The sequence below is a fragment of the Protomyctophum bolini genome, assembly GCF_963924005.1.
Source record: "Protomyctophum bolini genome assembly, chromosome: 15".
In the NCBI taxonomy this organism is placed as follows: domain Eukaryota; kingdom Metazoa; phylum Chordata; class Actinopteri; order Myctophiformes; family Myctophidae; genus Protomyctophum; species Protomyctophum bolini.
Window position 1 is genome coordinate 10349574 of NC_137876.1, and position 26618 is coordinate 10376191.

The following is a 26618-nucleotide window of genomic DNA, read 5'->3' on the forward strand; positions in this document are numbered from 1 at the left end:
TGACTTGTGCGCATGCGTGTTTGCGATCAACTCTTGCTGCGTTCCAGACACGACGGAGAGTAGGAATTTCAATCGACCTATGCATGGCGATCTAGTAATTAAGTTATTCTCAGTTTCAGGACTACAAACTTGCATTATATAGTTAGTAGCCTACAGTTACTGTTACTAACTGTTTGCACAACTTTAGTTATTATTATTATTATTCAGACTACGACCGTTCCAATGTTGAATTAGCATAACAAATTCCCACTTCCCGAGACATTTGAACGTAGCATATCCCCACCCTTTTCCCCATACAGGAAGCGGGGTCGCTAACTAGCTGGATCTATGCTGTCAACAAAGGGCAACACTGCAGGGAAAGCAGCAAATCTATCGGGAGGTCGGCAGTGTTGCCGATTCACCATCCCTCAAGTCTAAACAGCATCTCCCTGCGTTGCTAGCCGACGATTGAACATGGCAACTACAGCTCAGCTGTTCGAGGTGAAATGACTGGTGCACTAAAGTGCTGTGTTAGCAGGGTAGCTAGGTGGCTAGTTGTCGTTAGCTTCATGCCAGGAATATTGAATAATGTCACTCTGACTACAGACTGGGCAAGGTTGTTTGTCCAGTGTGGAGAGAGGTGAATGAGAAAATGACCTGCAGATAAATTATTGCCGGCCGTAGAATTTGCATCACGCAGCTCAATTAATAACGTAACAGTGCTAGTATATTTATGAGTTAATTGAGTTGTGGTGTTAGCTAATGTTAGAATGAGCGTACGTTCTTTAATCTAAAAAAATGTGGGTAATAAATAATACAGTTTAGTCCTAAGTGAGCAACATAACGAGAATCCGGTTTAAAGGTCGCTTATTGCTTATGTGGGTGTGGTGTTGTGTTGTTGGTTTTTTTGCATGGCAGTTTTGTACATTTGTTTACTTGGCACTTGCCTCCCTCCAGGAGCCTTTTGATGCAGATGAGTACATTGAAAGGTTGGCATGGAGAACACCAGGAGGAGGATCCAAAGGAGGTGCAGAGGCCTTTGATCCTAAAAGGTAGGCTATACAGTGTTGTTTATGTTTACACCAGTAGACTGTGGTTCTCGAACGGGGTCGGGCGGGGAGTCGGGGACACCAAACCAGGGGTCCTTTAGTGGGTTTCAGGGGGTCCCCAGGTAAATGTGAGATATTTATAGCAACTAAATGGACCCTTATTACAGGTTTGTAAATGTGGAGTGTACACATTTCTTCTCCAAGTTGTGTCCTTGACCTAATCATTTGGCTATGCATAAAGTTTGAGAATGCCACTGATTTACACCCACCACTCATAGACTTCTCGTCTCGTGGATGGCAGCATAGCAAAAACAATCCAACTGATAGGCACAGTTGGGATGGATGTATTGAGTGGCTACCAATATGTTCTGCCTCCACTTATGAAGCGCCCACTGAAAAACATCATGATGTTATTGTTTACTATCAGAAAAGGGGTTGATAGCACATTTATCCAAAGTGCTTTACAATGTGCATTACACACTGACACACAGTACACACCCCGACCAACAGCACGGCACTTTGACACTAACCCAGGGAGAGTAGTCACAAATCACAATCATTGTTTAGTTAACATCCGTATTTACATCCTATTTTCAATGGATTCTGGAGAAACTCAACTTTTCAGATGCTCATCATTTCAACACAAGGGGGTCCATTATGGATTAATTTTGTTTTTCCCAGATTATTAGTAATTATTTCTTTGCCTCTTTATTTGTGATACCTCACCCTCCAGTATTAGCTCCGAGATGAGGTCCTGCGTTACCCTATCCCGGCACAGGTAGAGTCCAAATGCAGTGAAGATCACCTTTTTCGCAACATCATATACAAAAAGCCATGGTAGTCCCAAACACCTACAGATGTTTGAGGTTTGGCTGGAATTCTGGAAAGTAAATTTTTTACGACGGGGTTACATTTTTTATAAATCGACTACCAGTAAATACATTTAGTCAGCCTGTGCCATGTTTTCCCATTCAACCTGGAAGACCCCCCCCCCCCCAATGGCAGGTGGTAGTACTTCTCTCGATTCGGCTACGATGGGAAAACATGGCACATGCTGTCTGACTAAATAAGCAATTTAAGCGTTTGTTTTACCCCAAATGACTTTCCGGTGAAACCTCAAACATCTATGGTGTCTGGGACTACCTTTAATTTTTTTATACGATGTTGCGAAAACGGTGATCTTCACTGCGTTTCGACGGACTCTGCCGGGATAGGGTAACGCGGGACTTCATCTCAGAGCTAATAGCATAGGGTGAGGTTCCAAACGGGGCTACTTGTGAAGTTGTGATACATATCTAAAGATAATGTTTATAATGTTCATTTAATAATATAGTATACACATACAATTCACAGAAATAAAATGCATCCCATGTTTTGTCTCTACTATGACATAATTTCTTAAATACAGTAGCATAATGGACCATGAACTCCAATATTTGATTCATTGATCTATAGTTGATTCATTGATAAAAGAGCAACAACAAAAATATTGATTAATAGAAAAATATTATGTTAAAATTATCACAAAAGAAATTGTCGATTGATACAGCCCATAGGAACCCACTCTCTGTGGAGATTGTTTTTGCGCAATTGTGTGATTGAAGCAATAACAAAATGGCTAGTTGATTGTGTTTTATATCCTAGTTGGCGTTGCACTCACTATTCATTCTGAGAAATATCAGCTAGTATTTATAAACTGTATTCTGAAAAATAAAATTCCAGAAGAACTATAGTCAGACTATAGTCTGAGAAAAATTTTGAGGCGTGACTGATTTATGGACCAATACTACATTTGTTTCTGTTTTGGAGAGAGCTTGCTGGTTTTTGAAGTTGACAGGAATCATTCTACATTGTTGGAATAAAGTTTGAGTTTGGTGAGAATGTTGCTTGGTCTTATGTTTACATTTGGTAAATCCATCCATCCATCCTTTCTTAATACTTTCTTAATCACAAATACTACACAGTAGGCCTTTGGAAGAACCCCAACTAACTATTATGTCGATCCATGCAGCCTTATCTGCTTCCTCCACAAAACTGTTGCCACAACCTCCTATCAAGCTCTATTTAAACCTTAGTGAAGAGTCAGAGACGACGTATGGAGGCCACCATACTGTGAGTCACCAACCAGGGAACGAGAAGGGAAGAGAGACGTCCTTAATCTGTAGCCAGTGCAGAGGGAATTAGTCAAGAGATTATATACTCATCATTTTAGGATGTTTCCCACTCGTGAAATGTAGTGCTGACTTAGAACTCTTGCTCGGCCGTCCTGATGGCACTTAAAATGCAGCTGACGAGGCTCCTAGTTTTCAGAGCTTCTTAAGTCTAGGGACCCAGGAATTAAAGCACTCAGTTACACACCATTCTGTAACTATTAACTGTAAGTGTTGGGTCAGTGGGACAGATTTAACCCCGCTTTTCCCCAATTTCTCCTCCAGACTTAACATTTACATTAATTTGTTTTGTGTTTTACATGACGTTTGTCATGGATCTTAGTTTACTTGATCTGATTTTATTTCATTTGTCCTCTGCATTTAACCCATCCCAATGAGTAGTGAGCAGCGCTCAGGGACCAACTCAGTTGAATTTCCAGAACCTTGGTCAAGGGCACGGCCAGTAGTATACCTAGCATGCATGTCCTTTGGTGTGGGGGGGGGGTGGGGAATCGGAGTACCCAGAGGAATGTGTGTGTGGGCTGTGTGGGGGGGCAGACAGGCATACCCACAGACTGGTTGTTAGGGGATTTCAACAACTTGGGGTTCCACAAAAAGGCTGGAAAAGTATTGTAGTGTCTCTGCTATAATCGGCAGCCGTCATATATGGCGGAGACGCTGCTACTTATACCCATAGATAGATGCTGAGTGACATGCCTCAGTGATGTACATTTTTAAAATGTTCAATGTAATGAGTCCCGGGATGCAGGGATGGTCTTTTAGATGAGTCCCAGGGACATTTTATTATGAGTCCCACTTCAACGACGTTGGGAGTCATATTTAACTCAATGCTTTAAGTCATGTATTTAACTCCCATCTCATTTTTTATGGTTATAATGTAGTTATATTCATGTAGAAGACGGATGAAGAAATGATTATTATAACTGAAGCTAGCAAAATAAACTAGAATAAAAAACAGTAGTACAGTAGTGCATCCCGTGGATGCAGAGGTCGTTGTTTTATTGCGTCCCTTAACTATAAACTGTGTTTTGGGATGCAATATATTTTAATCTCTGACGGCTATTGTACCATGAAAACACATGCCATGATTTTGTAAGTGTAACTACTGCACCTTTACTATTTGTGTTCTTTATGCATCTCCTTTGTGTGGACATAAATAAAGTGTGCGTGTGTGTCTCGCGTGTGTCTGTCTCTGTCACGCGTGTGTGTGCGCGCGACAATTTTGGATGATTTTTGCCTATAACACATGTTTTTCTTCCACACTGACAGGCTGCTGGAGGAGTTTGAGAATCACATAGAAGAGCTGAAGCAACTGGACGAGAAGATCCAGCGCCGTGTGGAGAAGCTTGAACATCAGTGTCACCGTGAGGCTAAGGAATTTGCACATAAAGTACAAGACCTACAGAGGAGCAATCAGGTGAGGTGGATGGATAATGTACCGTAGATATCTTTCGATCCTCCTTGAGATGATTTTTCTCCTTGCTCTTCTTAACGAAACTTATTTTTGATCAGCTCAGCTAGCACAAAAATGAATTTCACTCACTTCTTTACACCTGTGATGTGATCATGTGACGATAAAGTTGATTCTGAATCAGATTGTAACGTGTCCTGTACAATCCGTGCAAATCCTTGTACTGTACGCCCGGCACGCACATATGTTTGCTTTCACTTTGTTGGCCGTCCTGTCACTTGATCTTTATGCACAGACACTACTTTACAAACAGTCTGGCTCTGTGTCCCTTCAGGTGGCCTTTCAGCATTTCCAGGAACTGGACGAGCACATCAGCTATGTGGCCACCAAAGTGTGTCACCTGGGAGACCAGCTGGAGGGAGTGAACACGCCTCGACAGAGGGCCGTGGAGGCTCAGCGTCTCATGACCTACTTCAACGAGTTCTTGGACGGGGAGCTTCGCAGCGACGTATTCAACAATCCCGAGAAGGTTAGTACACTGCACTACACACACCTAACTGTCCTACCATCCATCCACCGCCAGGGGTGCCGCCTTGTTTGTTTTGTTGTGGAGGCCCCGCTGTGATTGTTACTGTAGGTGAAACGCACGTGAACAGGATTATAATGGAAATGATTTACATTAATTTGCCAAGTTCATCCCTTTAGTTTGATCCCTCGGCTAATTTGGATTAATAAACTGTCAGTTGCTTTCAAAGTTTCTGATAATAGCTGGCTGATTGACTAGCATGGGTGTCAACATGCTCATGTCAAGCCTAATTGCATTAATTGTAGAGTCAGAGTGAGCCTGTTTCTCTCAATTTACAGTACGTCACATTAACCCATTCTGGGTGGGAACCCCTTTTGGTGTTAGCATCATGTTATGCTTTAGCTATTGAAAAATAGCAGATCTACAAGCTTGTAGCGCGCCACCGAGTGGCGCGCTACGAGCTTGTAGGTCTGCTATTTTTGAAAAATCGAAGAACGACTGACAGAAACATAGCTTTTTCAGAAAACTGTCAGGATGTAGAAGACATTTTTAGAATCGTCCTCAGGTCTAAATGGGTTAAAGACAAGGTACTCCAATGTGCATCTCTGCTGAATGCAGACCAAGTTTATATTAGACAAATTACCCTACTGTTGTTGACCCCTAAAAGCATTGACATCGGAATATTGTAGTTGGTTTCTGGAGAGGTTGGGATGCTCCAGATGAATTCCTGCTTGGAGGAGAATCATTAGTGGTGCTGGAGCAGAGTGGGGGTGGGGGGAGGTCAATCCCAGAGACGAGAGCTGTAGATGGGGCTAGGCTTTCGGAGAGGCATACAGGAATATCTGACCAGATTCTTTTTCCTGAGCATACCTCCAGACGAGGGGGAAAGAGGAAAGCTGCAAGTGAATAGCTGAAGGGGGATGGCTCTGCTAATCCTTCTGAAAGGGAGGGCTGGGCCGCCAGCGTGGAGACAAGTGCTGCTAAACCCTGACTGCAGGGAGACGGCTACATTACTTACATGGGATTTAGCTAATCTTAGCTGGGGGACAGATACTTAGAAAACCTTCGCCGAGCAGAAAGACTGGATCCTCCTCACGGGAGCAGAGTAATGATGTTAGCTGAGGCAGGCATCTGCGGGAACAGAGGAGTTGCGGACGGCGGGCCTTTCGTAGGTCCGGAGCTTTTTCAGCCAGCATGTATGTCATGGGGAGGGAGGGGGGCGTGGGGAGGGTTCTCGACAGGGGCCTCTTTTTTAGACCGATATCCCTGGCCGGACAGATTATTGAAGGCGATTTACACTCCTGTGGGATTACAGCCTATTCAGAAAAAAGCATGCCAATAAAGAGTTGGACGTGCTGCTAAATCAGGGCTGCTGCTGCCACCACTGCTTCTGCCGATGCTCAGGTGAGCAGCGTCTGCTTGTTATCAGCTCCATGGCCAACAGGGGGAGGTGGCGGAGGGCTGCTCTAAGATGATGATTGAGTCGTTTTCCAGTGGCCTGTCTGCTCTGCCAGTTTGGATGTCCACCTCTCAGTGTCCACTCATGGTCTCTCTCTCTCTCTCTCTCTCTCTCTCTCTCTCTCTCTCTCTCTCTCCTTTGTTCACCTCGCTCCTCATCAGATTAAGGAGGCGGCTGATATCATTCAGAAGCTGCATCTCATTGCCCAAGAACTGCCATTCGACAGGTGAGTCAGGTGTCCTAGACCTAGAGGCAGCTTTAGGCCAAATATGGATCAATGATGCTTTGGTGTTAGAATAATACATTGTAAAAGTTACTGAAAAATGCATACATTTGTACTGTAGGCTCAAAGATGCAATTGACTGAATCATTCTCATTTTACAGATTTGCAGATGTCAAGGCAAAGATTGCAAGTGAGTTGTATTTCAGCTATAGTCATTAAATTATCCAGGGCACAAGAAATGAAATAAATAAAACATTTTGTGTGTGTGTTTTTCCAGGTAAGTACCATGACCTGGAGCGTCAATTGATCCAGGAGTTCACTGCCGCCCAGCGCAGGGGTGAGATTGGACGTATGCGGGAGGTTGCAGCGGTTCTGTTACATTTCAAGGTGATCCAGAGACATTCTGTAATCATTACATTACTCCATCCTTTTGTTCTCTTCAGCATTACATTATGAACCACTTTCACCCTAGCATCCCTATTTTGAGCATGTCATTATAGGTAAAAGTTGTTAACAAACATTTTAAAACGGCCTGTGTTTTTGTTTCCACATAAAGATGAATCGTAAATACACCTGGCCGTAAAACTAGAAATTATTAAACAATATAGCATTTGTGAGGCTAGTTTCACTGTTTAACCCATTTAGACAGGGAATCTCTATACAGCACCGAAGTATCGGTAGAGGGCGCTAAATCCACTGGTTCATGTACTTTTTATTTGCATTGTAATCCACATTTTAGATCACCTCATATAAGAACTGTTTGAAAAATAAACTAATCATCCTGGCTCTTTCACTCATATGGATATGAAGAATCAACTGACTGAGAGAGAACGCTATTGTTACTGCTGCTGAATTAGTTACATTTTCGCTAGAAACAGACTACATGAAATATGATTGACTGACAATCATAAACGATATAGAGACACATCCCTGACAATTTTGCTGAGACAGTTTGTTTATTTTTGGACCACAATTCTTATATGAGACGATTTATCTCCATGTTATTCTCCATAGAGAAAACTTCCATGAACCAGGGGATGAGCGAGTGACGTCAGGACTTTGGTGCTCTATACCTTTAGTTTCAATCTGGGAACCCCTTTTGGGATTGTATATAGTAGCATGATCAATGTACAGTATATAGTAGCATCAATTGTTTTGTATTTCTATTTTTGAATAAATACGTTTTTCATGTCTAAATGGGTTAAAAACGTTTATGTGGTTATTGCTAATATGGAAGTGCAGTGTCAATGTTGCATTGATGGAGAGGTAACGCATCTCTTTCTGTAACAGGGTTATGCACACTGTGTGGACGTCTACATCAAACAGTGTCAGGAAGTGAGTGGTACAGTGTTCCCCATACTCTCAAATAATATCCCAATTATCTCTTATTATAGCCAGTATTGTGCACAGGCCACGAGTTAGCCCCTCTGTTTCTCTTCCCAGGGGGCATACATGAGGAACGATGTGTTTGAAGACACTGCAGTCCTCTGCCAGAGAGTCAACAAGCAAGTGGGGGAGGTCTTCAGCAGCCCAGAAGCCGTTATGGCCAAACTCATCCAAAGCATCTTTGAGAACAAACTACAGGTGTACTATTTGCCATTGTCATTGTGTATTGGCTAGATCCCACCATAACTGTGTCGTTCTGTTAGACTGATAGCTTTTGTGTTTACAGGCCCACGTGAGAGAAAAACTGGACGAGACCCGACACTCTGACGTGGAACAATACCTCAAGCACCTTTATGACCTTTACACAAAGTAATTCATGTCTTTTTTTTTTTAAATTAATTGAATCCTTATTCGTCGTCATACGGACAATAGTGAAAGTTTCCAATCTACAAGCTCATAACAACGTCTATAATGACATTCCCAAAATTGCGATGCCAGGTTGAAAGCGGTTAAAAAGGTTCTTTTCAATTAAAAACAAAACTTTGTCTGCTTGACACAAATTCACAGCGAACAGTAAAACGTTTTATTTGGGGGCAGGGGCACACAGTCAATTACTAAGGGGGAAAAACAAAGAACAAATAGTGTAACAAGGCAACGGTACACTCTTTTCTGGCAAATTTCTGCTTGACATGTCACTCGACAAACAATGACATATATTTATCCACAGTAAAAAGTGACTTCATGCCAATGTTTGTGCCCTCCAGGACCACAGCGTTGACACACAAGCTGACCGAGTTCAACCTGGGCTCAGACAAGCACACCTTCCTGTCCAAACTCATCAAGAGCATCTTCTCCTCCTACCTCGAGAGCTACATCGACATGGAGAGAGACTACCTTCGCACTCGCAGTGCCTTGATCCTGCAACGCTTCTACGACTCAAAGAACCACCAGAAGCGCCCCATTGGCGGCGGCAGGTGGGATTTAGGTTTCACTCTCAATGCTGTTGGAGTGTGAAACCCAAAATGCACTGACAATGGTCCTTTTATGTTAACTTCAGTACTACTTATGTTTCCCACATAAGTAGGGTGAGAACCCGCCAACACTTGGCTCACCAAACCTCCTGAATCTGCTCTGTTTTGTAATCTATTCATTATTATGATGTATTTATTTATTAAGCACTTTATTACGCACACTTTTATTAAGTGCTTTACATAAAACTGAAGATAAAAGTCACAGAATAAAAACTTGATTTGGGTGTAACGTACAGTGAGAAATAACGGCATTAAGGGAATCAAACAATATTGCAAAATGTTAAATTATGGAAAGGCCTTTTAGATAAAAGTTTTAAGAAGGGATTTAAAAGAAAATGGTGAGTTGCAAGCCTGAGCTCCTCAGCCTTGTCATTCCGGAGCTGTGGAGCCCTGACCGCAAAGTCACGGTCACTTGTCTTCAGCCTCCATTCAGGAACAACCAGCAGGTTCCAGTTAGGACTCAAATGTAATCACATGTAGTCAAACATCTTAAAACAATCAGTCAAATCTTAAAAGCCAGTGTAGCGTTAAAATAGAAGTAATGCGTTCACGTGTCCTGGTTTTAGTTAAGTGACCCCACCAATATTCCTACAAACCAAATGGATCCACAGACGTCAGACAACGCCATAGCCACAATATTACACACTGCCCTCTCCCACCTGAAGAAAAGGAACTCCTATGTGAGAATGATGCTGTTTATAGATTACAGCTCAGAGTTAAATCCCCTCCAGACTGGACACCAAGTATTCGACCCCAGCCTGTGCTGCTGGATCCTGGACTACCTTTCAGAACGACGCCACGCGGTAAGGATGGGCTCCAACACCTCTATACACCCCCGACTGCCTGGCCACGCATAGCTCTAACTTTGTGCGTCAAGTTCACTGACAGCGATAGGCCTGATTGCGGTTGATGATAAGACGGCCTACACAAGAAAGGTGGAGCATCTTAAAGAATGGTGGCAAGAGAACAATAGGGACCTCAAAAGTCAACAAGGCCAAAGAGCTGATTGTGGCGACAGGAAGACGGGCAGAGAGCACACCCCCATCTGCATCGATGGCGCAGCAGTGGAGAGGGTTAGCGACTTCTAATTTCTTGGCATGCACCTCACCGAGAAGCTCACCTGGGAGGCACACACCAACCAAGTTGTGCAGAAGGCACAGCAGCGCCTCTTGTTATCTCAGGGGACTGAAGAAGTTTGGTGTGGGCTCTAAGAAGGTCCTATGGGCCTTCTACTCAAGTACCACGAGAGCCCTTCTGGCTGCATCCCTGCCTTATATGGAAACGAGTATCCGTGAATGTGAGCAACCCTCTATCCGGGACAAATACGACAGGAACGCTTGCGGGCTTAGCAAGCCACTGTCGGTAGATTGCTAAATAGCTTCTTCCCTGGACAGTCGGTCATATAAACGATCTGAGCACAGAACAATATGCTTGGCGAATGCTAATATACCCCCAGTGTATTCTGTACAATTTGGAGCTTATTATGCGTTTTTAAGACATGTTAAAACAAACACTATTGCGATAGTTGAGGCTTGAAGAAATAGAAGCTTGTATGATTATTTTGGTGTCTAAAACTCAAAGTTGATCTGATCCTATATTCCTGAGATTATAAATAATATGTGTGAATGAGTCCGTTAATGTGGCTCTCAAAGTTTAGGTTGGGATTGAATAAAACCAAGGTTTTCGGCTACACATCTGACATTGTTGGATAAAGGTCCAAGTGAAGACTAAAGTTTAAAGTCTGTAGCGAGTCTAATCCCTCCTTTTCTCGATGTCCCCTCCCGCAGTATCCAGGAGCTGAAGGAGCGAATAAGACAGCGCACCAACTTGCCCCTGGGCCCGAGCATTGACACCCATGGAGAGACCTTCCTGTCCCAAGAGGTGGTGGTTAACCTTCTGCAGGAGACACGACATGCCTTTGAAAGATGCAACAAGGTGAAAATCCCCTGTTCATGGGAGTATTCTGTATTTTTGTCAAAGGAAATAAAACGGACACATTTAAAATGCTCGTACACGAGCACAGGGCTACTACAGACTCAGTCTGAAGAAGAGCCTTGTGCTCGAAACGTCACAGATAATTTTCTCTCCCTGTTTCCTGTCAAGCTACTGTATCTATATGTATCAATAAAAGGCAAACAGCCCCCCAAAATATATATAAAAATATCTGTCGCAATGGAGCCCTCAGTGGTGTTCATACTGCTCATCGCTCAGCATTGGATTGGGGATGTGCATGTGTTGCTCTCTTTTCGTGCATTTATGTCAAGTCAACATACAGTATGCAAGGGAAAATCCTGTCTTTGCCGAGTGCACAGCTGAGTGCAAATTGCATCGCCATTCTCTTTTCTTTTTGCTGTGATCCAGTTGTCAGATCCTGCAGACTTGCCCAAGAATGCCTTCTCCATCTTCCTGCTACTGGTAGAGCACCTGTGTATGGATCACATCGACTACGCCCTGGAGATTGGTCTCTCGGGTATGTCTATCTCAACTCCTCCCTGGAGCACAGCCATCATCGAAGAATGTCTCAGCAAGTCGTTGTTGATTGGTATTGAACAAAGTTCACTAATAATTAGCAGATGATTTATACAGCAGATGATAGATGGAGCCCACAGGTACAAAAATACTTTCTTTATTGAGAAATCTGACAGCATTTATACAGGCGTTGACACTAAGGCTTGCCCACCTGCCCCTGGCAGGTAAATAATACGTTTGGGCAGGTGGAGTCTGCTTTCAGGTTGCCCGACGAGGCAAGTGCTCGTTTGAGAGGGTACGCAGCAATCTATAAACACAACATGAGATATCTGTCTAAACACAAATATAAAATAGTCATATTCATGTGACATTTTTTATCACACAGTTGAACAGATATTCAAATTCTACCTACAATTTTATAATGTACAATTTACTTTTCGGGCAAGTAGAACATGACCTGTACTTGCCCGACGGGCAAGTGCCTCTGAGACCTTAGGGTCGATTCATACTCCTATTTTAGAGCCGAATAAAAGTCGGTTCGGCGCTGTAGAGCCTACAATTTGACGTCATTTGAGGTTCGGGGGGGCGGGTACCGTCCTAAAGTCGGCTCTTCGGTGCTACTGAAATTTTCTGACGAGCCGAAATCATTTCGGCACTACAGCGCCGAAACAGGAGTATGAATCGGCCCTTAGTGTCAACCACTGTTATATAGCACCATTTTCCAAAGCACGTTACAATGTATTCATGGAGTCAATGTACAGTGGAGGCAGCCATGCAAGGCACTGCTTGACAGAGAAGTTATGTCTTGCTCGTGGACACTTCGACATGATGCCAGTAGCGGGGATCAAACCTTGAACCCAGAAGCTAATTCCCACTGTTAATCCACCTTTTTGTGTACGCTAATCATTCATCCTGTTCCTCTTGCTTTGAACTACAGCTATCCCCTCAGCGGATGCCAAGAACGCCAACCTGTACTTTCTGGATGTGGTCCAGCAGGCCAACACGATCTTCCACCTGTTCGACAAGCAGTTCAACGACCACCTTATGCCTCTCATAAGGTCAGATCATTCAAATCAGTGCTTCCTGCTGAAAGCTGTTAGCTCCTCACCTAGATTTGTTTTTTGCAGTCAAAAGTAGGAACCTCTGACATTTTTGTCCACAGCTCCTCGCCAAAGTTGGCAGAGTGTCTGCACAAGAAGAAAGAAGTGATCGAACAAATGGAAGTCAAACTGGATACAGGCATTGACAGGTCAGTTTTCCAACTATATAGTAAATATAACGGATTTAGCAAGAATGCTAATTTCCATCCGTAGTCCGACTGCCCATACAGAAAACAATCAAAGGAATTTTGCGCAAAGTGTGTCTGGACTGCACCTCACATTCCCCTCTGGTGATAGCACTTGTACTGATGTCGGGCTTCCGTTTTATAAATTCCTCCATGGGAGGAATTGTTTAAAGAGCTTCCAGTTATCAAAGTTATCAAAAATAGGAAGCTGCAGTGATGTTTTTATATATATATATATATATACCTTTTATGGCTCTTTTATATATTAAATGTCGTCATACCAGAAACGGTACTTGATGTGAGAGAATATCATACATCTGCAAATGTGTCCCTTTTTAGCATTTATATGTAGACAAAAATTAACCCATTTTGACCTTAGATCAGATTCTAAAAATGTCTGTTTGAAAATGACAGTTTTCTGAAAAAGTCAGTCGTTATTGGATTTTTCAAAAATTGCAGACCTACAAGCTCGTAGCGTGCCACTGCTATTTTTCAATGGCTAAAGCACAAGATAATGCTAACACCAAAAGGTGTTACCGCCCAAAATGGGTTAATGCGCCCACTACACCAGTTAATTCATATTCTCTATACATCCATCCAGAACAATTAACTGCATGGTGGGCCAGATGAAGTACATCCTGACGGAGCAGAAGAAGACCGACTTCAGGCCAGAGGATGAGAACAACGTCATGATCCAGTACACTGCAGTAAGCCATAGCTTCTCCTTTTGACTTGGCTCACATGCAAAACTAAACAAATGAGAAAGCAAGGTGGGCATCACAACATACTGGGCACCTTGGAAGAGTGGGCTCTAGGGAGATCTGGGCACCTAGAAGAGTGGGCTCTAGGGAGATGTGGGCACCTAGAAGAGTGGGCTCTAGGGAGATCTGGACACCTAGAAGAGTGGGCTCTAGGGAGATGTGGGCACCTAGAAGAGTGGGCTCTAGGGAGATCTGGACACCTAGAAGAGTGGGCTCTAGGGAGATGTGGGCACCTAGAAGAGTGGGCTCTAGGGAGATGTGGGCACCTAGAAGAGTGGGCTCTAGGGAGTTGTGGGCACCTAGAAGAGTGGGCTCTAGGGAGTTGTGGGCACCTAGAAGAGTGGGCTCTAGGGAGATGTGGGCACCTAGAAGAGTGGGCTCTAGGGAGTTGTGGGCACCTAGAAGAGTGGGCTCTAGGGAGTTGTGGGCACCTAGAAGAGTGGGCTCTAGGGAGATGTGGGCACCTAGAAGAGTGGGCTCTAGGGAGATGTGGGCGCCTAGAAGAGTGGGCTCTAGGGAGTTGTGGGCACCTAGAAGAGTGGGCTCTAGGGAGATGTGGGCACCTAGAAGAGTGGGCTCTAGGGAGATGTGGGCACCTAGAAGAGTGGGCTCTAGGGAGTTGTGGGCACCTAGAAGAGTGGGCTCTAGGGAGTTGTGGGCACCTAGAAGAGTGGGCTCTAGGGAGATGTGGGCACCTAGAAGAGTGGGCTCTAGGGAGTTGTGGGCACCTAGAAGAGTGGGCTCTAGGGAGATGTGGGCACCTAGAAGAGTGGGCTCTAGGGAGATGTGGGCACCTAGAAGAGTGGGCTCTAGGGAGATGTGGGCACCTAGAAGAGTGGGCTCTAGGGAGTTGTGGGCACCTAGAAGAGTGGGCTCTAGGGAGATGTGGGCACCTAGAAGAGTGGGCTCTAGGGAGTTGTGGGCACCTAGAAGAGTGGGCTCTAGGGAGATGTGGGCACCTAGAAGAGTGGGCTCTAGGGAGATGTGGGCACCTAGAAGAGTGGGCTCTAGGGAGTTGTGGGCACCTAGAAGAGTGGGCTCTAGGGAGATGTGGGCACCTAGAAGAGTGGGCTCTAGGGAGATGTGGGCACCTAGAAGAGTGGGCTCTAGGGAGATGTGGGCACCTAGAAGAGTGGGCTCTAGGGAGATGTGGGCACCTAGAAGAGTGGGCTCTAGGGAGATGTGGGCACCTAGAAGAGTGGGCTCTAGGGAGTTGTGGGCACCTAGAAGAGTGGGCTCTAGGGAGATGTGGGCACCTAGAAGAGTGGGCTCTAGGGAGATGTGGGCACCTAGAAGAGTGGGCTCTAGGGAGATCTGGGCACCTAGAAGAGTGGGCTCTAGGGAGATGTGGGCACCTAGAAGAGTGGGCACCTGGAAAAGTGGCCACTAGGGAAATGTGGGCTAGGTGAGCATGTACAGTAGGCTACATGAACAGAATTATTTTGCATCTGTTCTAATGTGCTGATCAATCAGGTTTTTTTCCTGTGGTGATAATATACATTTCTCAATAGGTCACACATTGCTTCTGAATATGTCCAGTTTCAAAAGTCGTTTGACAAAATAAAACAGGCATGTGTTTCTATGACTCGATCTCTGCCTATCGCCGACAGTTACAACACACATATAAAATACACACGGTGCAGCTCATCATTCACAGAGAGAGACGTTTTCTCCGGTGCCGGCTCGCCTCGTTGATGTGAACCGCAGAGAGATAGCACAATAAAGCTGTGGAATGTCGGCTCAACAGCGCTCAGTGATGCTCTGGTCCGTTGCATCATTGAGCAACCAATCTTCTACACGCTAACGCTAAAGAGTTAACACCCCAGCTAGCAAGTCATGGCGCGCCGCTTGCGGGAGGCGGTCGCCGCGCGCCGCCGATCGTGTCCTCCGCCGGGCGCGTCGCACGATGTGGCCGCGTCGTTCTTGATCAGCGTGTGCCGTGCGCGCCGACGCGCGTGTAGCCGGCGCCCCGCTACTCTGCCGCGCCTCGAACGTCAGCTACCGAAGGCAGCAGCAGGACAGCGTGGAGCTGTCTTATGACACCACCCCCCCCCCCCCCCCCATATATATTGCGACCCGCACCCCTCCTCCCCCATGCTCACCTCCCTCCCACATATTTATAGAAACATAATAAAGCAGCAAATGTATACTTAATTTTGTTTCTTTATTAGGAAAAAAAAAGGTTACAATGAAATAATTTAGGCACATAGAAAAAATATGTAAACAACCAAGTTTAGAATACAAGAAAACAGTCATACCATTCAAACACTTTAACCATCATTGTTGGCTCACGAGCTTGTAGATTTGCTATTTTTGAAAAATCGTGAAAATGTGGCCCAAACACAGTGAACGTTTTAACTAAAAACTGCAAGGATTTAGAAGACATTTTGTGGAATCAGTTCTCAAGTTTAATTTCTATAAAACACCAAGTCTATTCTGTGTGGAGTTAGTTATGTAGGCCCAGTAATGTTGCAATAACAGTTACACAGCAATAAACAGAACACACAATCGAGATTCACCTTTTGAGCAAGAAATAGTGCAGCATACATTCAAGAGTCCATTTGGAAACCCCTATAGCGGTGGGTTTGAACCCTTTTCATGCCAAAGTTATTCAGCATTTGAGCCACGGACCACCGTTTGATGAGCTGCCTGCCGTGCCTGTCCGTTTCCTTCCTTTATGAAGCCTGACTGGTGGTGGCCGCCAGCAGAAGTTCCAGAATGCACCCTGTCCAACGTCTCCGGCTCTCAGACCCCAGGTCCCTGTCACTGAAGTCCAAGATCCCCTGGTTTTAGCCACTTTAACCATTATTTAAAAAGCTGTAAGCTGTTGAAAACGAGCTTGTAGATTTGCTAATTTTGAAACATCGTGAAAATGTGGCACAAATCTGTAAATATATATTCTTTTGCAGCAAACGTTTTAACTAAAATCTGTGAGGATTTAGAAGACATATCAGTTCTCAAGTTTAAGTGCTTAAGTCTTTAAAACACCAATTCTCTTCTGAGTGGAGTCAGGAGTTTCTGAGCGTAGCAATGTGTGTATGTCCCCGTGTCTGTATGTCCGAGCACGGAAGCTGGGTGCGTTCCTTGAGGTCTGGATGTTGCGTATAGTAGAGGGTCAGGGAAACCCGACTGGTGGTAGCCTTTCCAGCAGAGGTTGCATTTGAAGTCGATAGGTCTTCCTCCAGCGAAAGTTCGTCTGAAATCACAGAATTAATTAAATAAATTATTTTCACCTTAATCATAGGCCTACCTACCATCACTGCTGTGAAATGTGGGATAACGTTTTGATGGCTGTGAGAACCACTGCCTTAACCCATTTAGACCTGAGGACGCATCTGTGTCGCCTCATAGGTTTTAAACATTATTTTAAAAGCTGTTATCTGTTGAAAAATAGCAGATCTACAAGCTCATAGTGTGGCACAGAGTGCCACAGTACTCATCATAATACACCTCAGTCATTTAAAATGTTATGATGGTAACAATGGTACACAGTTACACATTGTTGGGTGCCAATTTTCTGTCCTTGGTAAAATGAACAATTACCTTAAATTAAAGAACGATGTCTCAGCTCTGTACAGCATGTCACCTTGTCTGTAAAATGAAATCAAATTCAAGTCAAATTTCTTTCAAATGTAACAGCAAACTTGAGGCAAGAGAGCTTGTAGCATGCAACCTTAATTCAGTGGTAGAAATGTTCTTACCGTTTGTACGCCCAACAGATCCAAGTCCTGTGTCTGAAATCACAGTAACAACAAAATGGTAAACATTGTATGTACATAAAATCAATTTGATGAAAACAGAAGATATACAAGCACACAATGTGCTGCGAGCTTGTAGACCAGCTATATTCAGCATGCAACCAAGTGTAAAAATCAGGCTTAGAATAAAACAACAAAATGACTAAAATGACAAAAATTAAATCAAAATGTGTTGTAATTAGACAAATCTTTATTTGCAATTGTGGCCTAGCAAAAGCCTTTTGAGCGGGGATGAATTGGGCTAAAATAATCACACAACACATCCCTCCCTTTAGAGGAGACAACAGAGAGAAGAGTAAAAGAAATGGCTCAGAACGTACCTGCATGGCAATGCTCATTTTGGTCACTGCATCTGCACCTATAATAGAATAACAAAAAAAGTCTGTTTTAAACATTAGCCTACTATGTGATATTTTTTACATTTGCAAGACAGACATTTGACGAAGATTTAGCCTTGCAGACCCCACATACACACAGACCCCATGCTGTATTGATGTGGTACCATAGGAGAAGTTCTGAAACAAAGAATGACAAAAAATGTGATTTACAGCTAAATGCTGTTTATGTAGTCTACACAAGCAACGTATCAAATCTTATCTAATTCGAATAATTGTGTTTAAGGACTTATCAACACAATAAGAAGTTACAAGCCTGTTAAAATAGCATGAGTTATACGTTTGCTAATGCTAACCCTATCCCCTCGTCCAAACAATAGATTGCCCAGGTAGCTAGGCTAGCTAGCTAGAGGGAAACATACACAGATAAAGATAGAAACGATTCTAACACGTGCAATTACACTACACACGGTAGATATCGGATATAAAAATACACTGACCTTTCAACTGAATTTCTCCGGAGAAAAACTGTGTAAGAACTAATATAAGCATTTGTTGGACGGAGAGTCTTGTCTTCTGCCTCCACCGTACGTCGATTCAACAGTCAACAAAAACAACAACACTGCAATGCATGCCGGGTAAAGCCTCGGCTCCAGGCTAGGGAGGCTAGCCTGAACTAAAGTTACAATTACTAGTCTGCAGGTACATATTATTATTATTATTAATAACAACAACAATAATAATAATAATAAATATAACCGCAAGAAGAAGAAGTAGAAGAAGAATCCACTTAATTATATTCAATAGTTAAAAAAATATGTATTTTATACATATAATGCACATCCTTGTCTGAGAGAGAGAGAGAGAGACGGGCGGGGGAGGCAAGCCTTACGTCAGCGTGAGGAGGGACTGTAAATCGCTGTAAATTCACGAGGCATTAAAAAGTAACTGAGCGCGATCGTTTGACGCGGGGACAGCGGGGGGAAGTCCAAGCCAGCCCGGGCGTGCTACGCTGTGAAGGCGACAGCGGGAGGCGGTAGCTAGCGGGGAAATGTTAGCTGGGACAATGTGGATTCGAACAGTGCATGTGTCAATGTGTGTGTGTGTGCGCTATGTAGATTATATCCAAAGTGCCCTCCTGCTCATAAAACACTGTGTGTACACACTGCGTTTTTAAATGCCCTAAACGGAAGTCTTTTATAAGTTTCTTTGTGTATGTGTTCTAACCATGACGACAGAGGGCTGCAACCATGACCACAGATCCCATAGGCCGATCTGCCAATCTCCGGTGTCGACACAAAATGCTAATAAACGGCTTACACGGGAAAGTGAAAAAACGGGCGTTGTCATTTTGTGCATATGCTAATGGTCAATGCCCATGATCAATTGGTCAACCTGCTGAGGAGAAGCATGCGGGACAGACTTTACGTGTGACTGACAGACAGACAGACAGAGGTGTCCTTAACTATACTGTATGTAGGATTGTGGTGAAACTACAGCAGACTACTGAGCGTGTGACCGCACTGAAATGCAGTCTTACAGGCAGTGAGAGTGCCCACTCTTCCTAATGCCCAGTTTCCCTGGTGCCAACTTTTCCCTGGTGCCAACTCTTCCCTACTAGTGCCCAGTCTTCCCAAAAAGATGGTTCCCAGATTTCCCTAGTGCCCACCTTTCCTGTATTTGGCACATCTCTGCAGTGATTGAGGCTTGTCAGTCATAATAGATGAACATTCTCATGAGTTAAAATATGCCAGTGGGCTTAAGCACAGCCAAACGACTTAAAGTTTATATTCCCACCCATACTCCCTCACATATCCAGTACCCATACAGTGTGTGTGTGAGTGTGAGTGTGAGAGAGAGAATCTTTTGTGTGTATTCGAATATCTTTGCTAATCTATCTGCCTATGTATGATCTGCCCAAAATAGTGACGCTGTGTTGGAAGTGTTTAAAGCAACTTCATTGTTGTTTATTACCATATGATGATTATGTTACGTGACCTGTGCTCCTCTGCAGGCCTGCTCCAAGGTGTGTCTGTACGTCAGCCGACAGGTGGAGCGTGTGCGGAAGTCCATGGACGGGAAGAACGTGGACACGGTGTTGACGGAGCTGGGCGTGCGCTTCCACAGGCTAATTCACGAGCACCTACAGCAATACAGCTACAGCTCCATGGGAGGCATGCTGGCCATCTGCGACGTGGCCGAATACCGACGATGCGCCAAGGACTACAAGGTGCGGGGGTGGGGGGGCATGGCCACTTCTATGGATGTACAAGACATAAGGAACACACGTCAAACCATTTCCAAGTCCTTTAACTCATTGAAGGTCAAGTACTGATTTGACAGATTTTTCACACAAAGTCCCTCCAGGCCAAAATCGTTTAACTTTTTAAAGGGGCTTAAATTGATAAAGTTATAATCATGACTTAAGACAAATCTTATAACTCTCGTTCTAAACAAATAGAACAAATTTATGGTGGCCTGTGCTGAACTATTGCTACTGCCATTTAGCGGTGGATGACAAAACAAAAAAAGATACTACAACATGGTACGTCCAGGGGAGAGTTGTGATCTGTACCTCGTTTCTGCCTTGATTAGTAGATGTGGCTCAGGAGGGGAGATGGGTTAATTAATGAATAGCTTTTAAATTATTAGTTTATTTATTCCTTTTAAACATTTCAAAAATGTGTGCATGGGGTGGGGAAAACAGTATTCTGTGTACACTCGAGTCACACCAAAGGGAATTCATACAGTACATTTGATGTACAAGCCTGCGTTACAAGACTGGCGGGTAACATAGTCAATCATGGGCTGTTGTGTGTGTGTGTGTGTGTGTGTGTGTGTGTGTGTGTGTGTGTGTGTGTGTGTGTGTGTGTATAGTAAAAATAAAGGCCTGGCCCCAGTAAAAGCCCAGGTAAAGAAAACATTAAATTACCCTAAGGGCTCTGGTGGACAGTTCACCATCATTTTCATAGTAGTAGTTATTCATGTACAACAACATTCATACTTCATCGTACTACTCACCATTGCTCAGTTTCGAGTTTCAATAGAAACTGAGCAAAAGAGAGAAGGGAAGTTGTTGATAGTCGGGTTGTGGCTGTGGGTGCCTCCGTGGCCGACAGCAGGGCATACAGAGCAATACAGTTGTAAACAAAGTATTTGATCCGCCATGGTGGATGAGTATTCTGCTAGTAACTAGTCTATGACATCTCTGCTAAAACGAGTCAATATTCAAAAAGTCAATATTCTAACGGCAAAACCACTGCATGTGTGATGTTTGAGAAATGTATTTGACATCACCCACTTGTCAAAGGAGTGCCTTTCTAGCGTTAATATATTCATCATTGTTGGTATTAAATATATATATATACTGTATATATATTACAAAAATATTTAATTGAAACGTTTCCCTGTGGCATGGCTGATGGCCTCTACTCTCTGTAAATCTTTTTAGCTATAAATATCATTGGCTGCCAAACACGAGTTTTGTTTAGTTTAGTTTTTTTGACGCTGGATGGCGCTGTTCACTAACCTATGGGTCACCATTGGTTTTCGGGCGTTCCGGGACACGTTGATCACATGAGCCAAACTGCTTTCCCAAGCTTGTAGGAGCCGGTGGAAAAACATGCATTCCCAATGGGACAACTGCGTGCACCACTCGATTCTAGGACCCGTGAGCGTCATTTAAGGACACCCGTTTGCGGAATGGAGCGACACAGAATATTATATGATTTTTCAAAGTTTGGTGAAAAACGCTCTGAATCCTGGCAGTCAGTGTTGCAGATTGTGAACAAAGCTGCACAAATCACATTGGCTACGTTTACATGAAGGGTGATCATTCCGAATAAATACTTCCGAATAAAATACATCCGATGTAATGTTTTTTGCCGCGAGTTTACATGGGAAATGGTCATTCCGAATCAGTGTTTATATGGAGAAGTGATAAAAGACATGATACATGTTAATTCACGTGAAACTACGCCATCTGTTGGACACATAAAATATAGGCAGTTCATTAATTGTGACTGTCTCAACAATACAAACATATTACAGACGAAAGACGATACTTTGAAATCCCATCATTTCATTCCGCAGTAGCTTTGAGGCTGCTGGTTGGATAGGGGCGGGCATATATGTTTACCGTCTTTTTTTCCCCCACTCGCTGGCCGCTGTGGCTCCGCTTCTCCGCTGGGAAGGTGATCATCTCGTTTTTATTTGTACTTTATTATCTACAGCACGGCCAGGGCACGCAACACTGATGATCATTATTGTATCGGGTCGCTCGTTATTTTTGAGAGAGAGAGAGAGACACCGTTGAACACACACACACACACACACACACACAGATCAGGGGTATCGTCATCTGCTGCTGCTCCACGTTTTTTTGTGGATTTCGGATCTGAAAAAAGGAACGAAATAACGCGCTCTATGTGCAAACTCCTGTGCGCGCCTTGGATATGAGCGCCTTGGAGCATGCTCAGAAAGACCAGAATGAATTTACATCCGAAGCAGTGTATACATGAGTCAAATTTTCTTTCAATCGCATTGAACATCGGAGTAATCCGGCCAGTGACATCGGAATGGTTTTTAGATCGCATCGATCGTTTTCATTCGGATGTAAGTTTTTGTAGGTGTTTACATAACAACGTTTAACAGGATTGAACTTCTATTCGGAATGAAAAGGGGATTTAACTGCTCATGTAAACGTAGCCATTGTGTTCAGTGGTGAAGCTGATTAACTATGTACCGGTACACAAGTTCCACACTCACTTTCACATGCAGGCTTTTCATGCTGCATGTGCATGGGTAGCATTACCCATGCACATCGGTAGCATTACAAAGTAAATGAAAACCGTGCTTATTCCATTTATCCCGCTCTATTTCCCATTCCAAGTGCAATAATTACTATCACAATATAGAACTTTAACAACAAACTTGTTTTTACCAAAATAAAGATCACTTTAGTTTTTTGAAAAGGTTGAATCTCTAGTCTATATTCTCATAGTAATCATTGCTAAACAATAAATGATGACATAGTCATTTGGTGAAACAAGCGCTCTCTGTTGTGCATCTGTCCCCTCCCCCAACATATTATTATTTTTGTAACGTGTTTTTGTGTCACAACCTTGCGGCCGTTGCATTCGTTTGCGACTGTTTGTGGTTCAATCACTGTGTTTTGTTGTGGCTTTCCTGCTGTCCATGCAGATTGGCTACATGAGTGGTGCAGACTCCCATTGGCTTTGGCAGCGTTTCAGAGTATACCATTGGCTTAGGGGGCAGTCAATCAATGACTAGGTCGCTAATACAAATGGGCCTGTTGTATGTCAGGTATCACCTGACAAAAATAAACAAAATACTCATTGATAGGTTTCACCTAGCCTGGAACTCACTGATGCTTTCTATGGCATAGGCAGCTCCGGCAGAAAATGTGCGCAGCTGCTGGACATGAGACTAATTAATTAGAGTGACAGAGAGCGAGAGAGTAGTACGGGTGTGCGTCAATTTAACAAAGGTGCAGGCGATCAGAAATCAGCAGAGAGTGATCGACGTTTACGCTACTCTATGCTGAATTGAAGTGGACTCGGACCCAGACTTTTTTTTCCTCCCTGGAAATAAAAACGTCTGGGTTTCCGAGGCTAGGTTTCACCTGACAAAAAGAAACAAAATAATCATTGATACAGAGGTCTGTATTTTGCGTGTCTTAAGTACCAGGTCTTATTCCCTAACTTAAGTAAACTAAAGAACTGGAGGCGTGATCAATGCTCTTTGGCCACTCAGAATAGCCAAATGGCATTGATCACGCCTCCAGGTCTTTAGTTTACTCAAGTTGGGGAATAAGACCTGGTACTTAAGACACGCAAAATACAGCCCAGAGTGTGCTGATAATGAGCACAATTTGAACTATACTGTACTGTACTGCAACATTCTTACACAGTAATCGTTATACAGTTGGAGCCAGAATGCGTTTATATTCTGGGTTTCCAGGAATATCCTGATCTCAGTATAGGGGTCTAGATTATCAGTGCTTTGGAAACTGCCCGCCGATAGGTCCAAATTGAGCTGCCCATCTGGATAGTTGGCCGATACTAGTAGTTGTCCCTAATTGGAAGTTTTACAGTAGGTGGCAAGAGTTTTGCTCATTTTGTATTTGTCCCAACAGGTGCCTCTGGTGCTGCAGCTGTTAATTTTGTATTTGTCCCAACAGGTGCCTCTGGTGCTGCAGCTGTTCGACACGCTCCACGCTCTCTGCAACCTCCTGGTGGTCGCCCCCGACAACCTGAAGCAGGTCTGCTCGGGCGAGCAGCTGACAAACCTGGACCGGAACCTCTTGCATGCCTTCGTCCAGCTGAGAGTAGACTACCGCTCGGCCCGACTGGGTCGCCACTTCAGTTAATGACCGACTCAGCCGTCCGCTGCCCTCCGTCCAATCACATTGTTGCCCCCGTGCTTTCAGACAATGCACCTCAGAGCTCATTTCCCCGCTTCAGAGCATTATTTCATGTTGGATTGTCTCTCAGGCATATGGAATTTTCCAGGATTGCTTTGTCCATTCAACGAGACAAAGGCCGCAGCCTCCTTCAATCTGGGATTTGTGCATTTTTATGTCTAATGTCTATGGACTGAACTTTATTTGTTTTTAAATACTAATCCAACACCAATCCACGTGGGTTATAATTTAACCTGCTATCAGTAAACGGGCAACATTGATTTCCTTGAACACAAAGAAACAGACTTGTTGTTTTGATTGTGCCAAATATATGAATCTTAAAATGTGGTTGCACTTGTGCACAGGAACAGACTGTAACGCTGCTGTAAAAGGAAGGTTATGACTGTTGTCTTGGGACAGCCACAGACTGTAGACGTCTCAGCCGAGCATGAGATAAGACACATGACCACCTCTTTAACCCTCCACCCCTGACTTCAGAGCGGAGTTCGAGAGGTCACCACTACAGAGAACTGTGATGTGAGCCGTAAGCAGGTCTGAGAACCCCCTTGGGAGATTTGGGTGGTCCCAAATTAGGCTGAGATGACTGGTGTGATGGGTCAGTGAATATCTGTCACTGTAATTGCACAGATCAACACCTGCTCATCCAGCGGTGCCCGCACTCCCATGTCCTCCATTGTTGACTGGATCAGCGGCGTTTCTGGGTCAAGGCTCGTTGAAATGCTGGCCCCTGCTGATTAAGGAATCAAACTTGTTTGGAGTTCTTCACACAGGGATTATTGAAGGTTCACTGTCACCGTCTCTGTTCTCAGCATGGAGACCATTCATTTGCCTGAAACCGCGTGCTATGCTAACCTGTTCCCAGTGTACCGCTGTTTACCTTAATCAATGACTCATTAAAAAGATGTGATTCATCACGGTACCTTTTTTATTTTTATCCTAGTATCCCTCTCCCTTTAGCAAACCGCCGGGATCCGGAAATTGAAAAGTTCCGCCCGCTCTCTGGGCGAGTGTCACTTTCAAAGTGAGACAAATGTGCAACTTCCTTTTCTATGGAAGTCATCAAGTATTCATGGGAATTCTTGCCACCAGAGTAAAGTTCTTTGTGAGTCTTCAGGAAGTGAACAGAGCGGAGGGGATTAGATATCTACTGGTTGATGAAATGTGTGCAGTAGTCATGGACTGAGGCAAGCTGGGGAGATAGAGACGGCTGAGAGCTCTGCTTCAGCTCCGGCTGGCTGCTGTTGTGTAGAAGGTACACACAGCACTGTGCAAAGTCAAACAACATAATTAATTAGGCTAATATTAATATTATCAATGCCACATAAATTCAATTCTACCAGCCCTAATCACAACTGGATAGCTTGTAAAAAATATTTTGTTAGGCCCTGATGCAAACACTGGTTCTTTTCCAAACATTTGAAAACTATTTGTTTTTGCCGTGATTAATGTGTGCACCACAGGAAGGGGCTGGGGAAGCGAGGCCCGGCCAGGGACGATAACTGGTGTTGAGACGAAGGCAGAGGCACAGTCTGGCCCCAGGGACTCCCAGCCCAGGCAGATGGAAGAGGGGGAGGTATGTGGTGTTTTGCGGGGGGTGTTTGAGCAGGTGGAGGGGATTAGTAATACTGTCAACACTGGATAGCTGGATAAGACTGTCCTCTCTTACTCGTCAACCCGAACACAGTTGAGCGGCTCTTTCATATACACATTCAAACGTGTAATGACACACACACACACACACACACACACACACACACACACACACACACACACACAGGGGCATCGTCTAGCTGGAGAGGAGAAGCGGACTTGTCCAGGGGTTGAAATGACTGCTGCTGTTTAGGTTTCACAACATTCTGTTTGCCTGTAGGCAAAAGTACCAGGCACCAACCTTTGAGTACCATAGTAATTATCATGTACCTCACAACACCTTCAGTACCATAATGTAATTGGTTAAGTCATGAAGCAATGCAAAACTTGTGCAATAAGGCTGTACTAACGTCCGCCAGACTGCTGAAGCAGGTCAGCTATGCACAAGTCTAGGTTGCCTTGTTAATCCTGCATTTGTGCCTTTTATCCGAGTATTGTGGCATTGAACACTGTCATTATAGCCTCACTCACAGGTTGGTATTGTAGGCATCCGTTTCCCTGTCTGCATAATATAGGCCGTGGTTAGATTTTACAGTGTACCGTTTGAGTCACACGAATAATTGCTGTTGAGCCTGATTTATACAAAGCATAAATCGCAACACGTGAGGTTTTAGATTGGCTATTTGGTGCACGATAGAAGCATGGCATTACTCCTGCAGTTAAAGTACTTTTTTATCAGT

General features: G+C 44.0%; 1 protein-coding gene across 1 annotated transcript; it reads left to right on the forward strand.

Annotated features, from left to right (window-relative positions):
• The first annotated feature begins 309 nt into the window (after positions 1-309).
• exoc5 (exocyst complex component 5) lies at positions 310-25202 on the forward strand. The gene is made up of 18 exons (XM_080783106.1): positions 310-480; positions 937-1031; positions 4469-4616; positions 4945-5139; positions 6757-6821; positions 6980-7008; positions 7096-7205; positions 8109-8153; positions 8262-8402; positions 8491-8573; positions 8969-9178; positions 11023-11170; positions 11597-11705; positions 12642-12762; positions 12867-12953; positions 13591-13696; positions 19858-20073; positions 24046-25202. The coding sequence occupies exons 1-18, from the start codon at positions 454-456 to the stop codon at positions 24232-24234; spliced, it is 2124 nt and encodes a 707-aa protein (XP_080639232.1). The 5' UTR covers positions 310-453; the 3' UTR covers positions 24235-25202.
• Positions 25203-26618: the final 1416 nt, after the last annotated feature.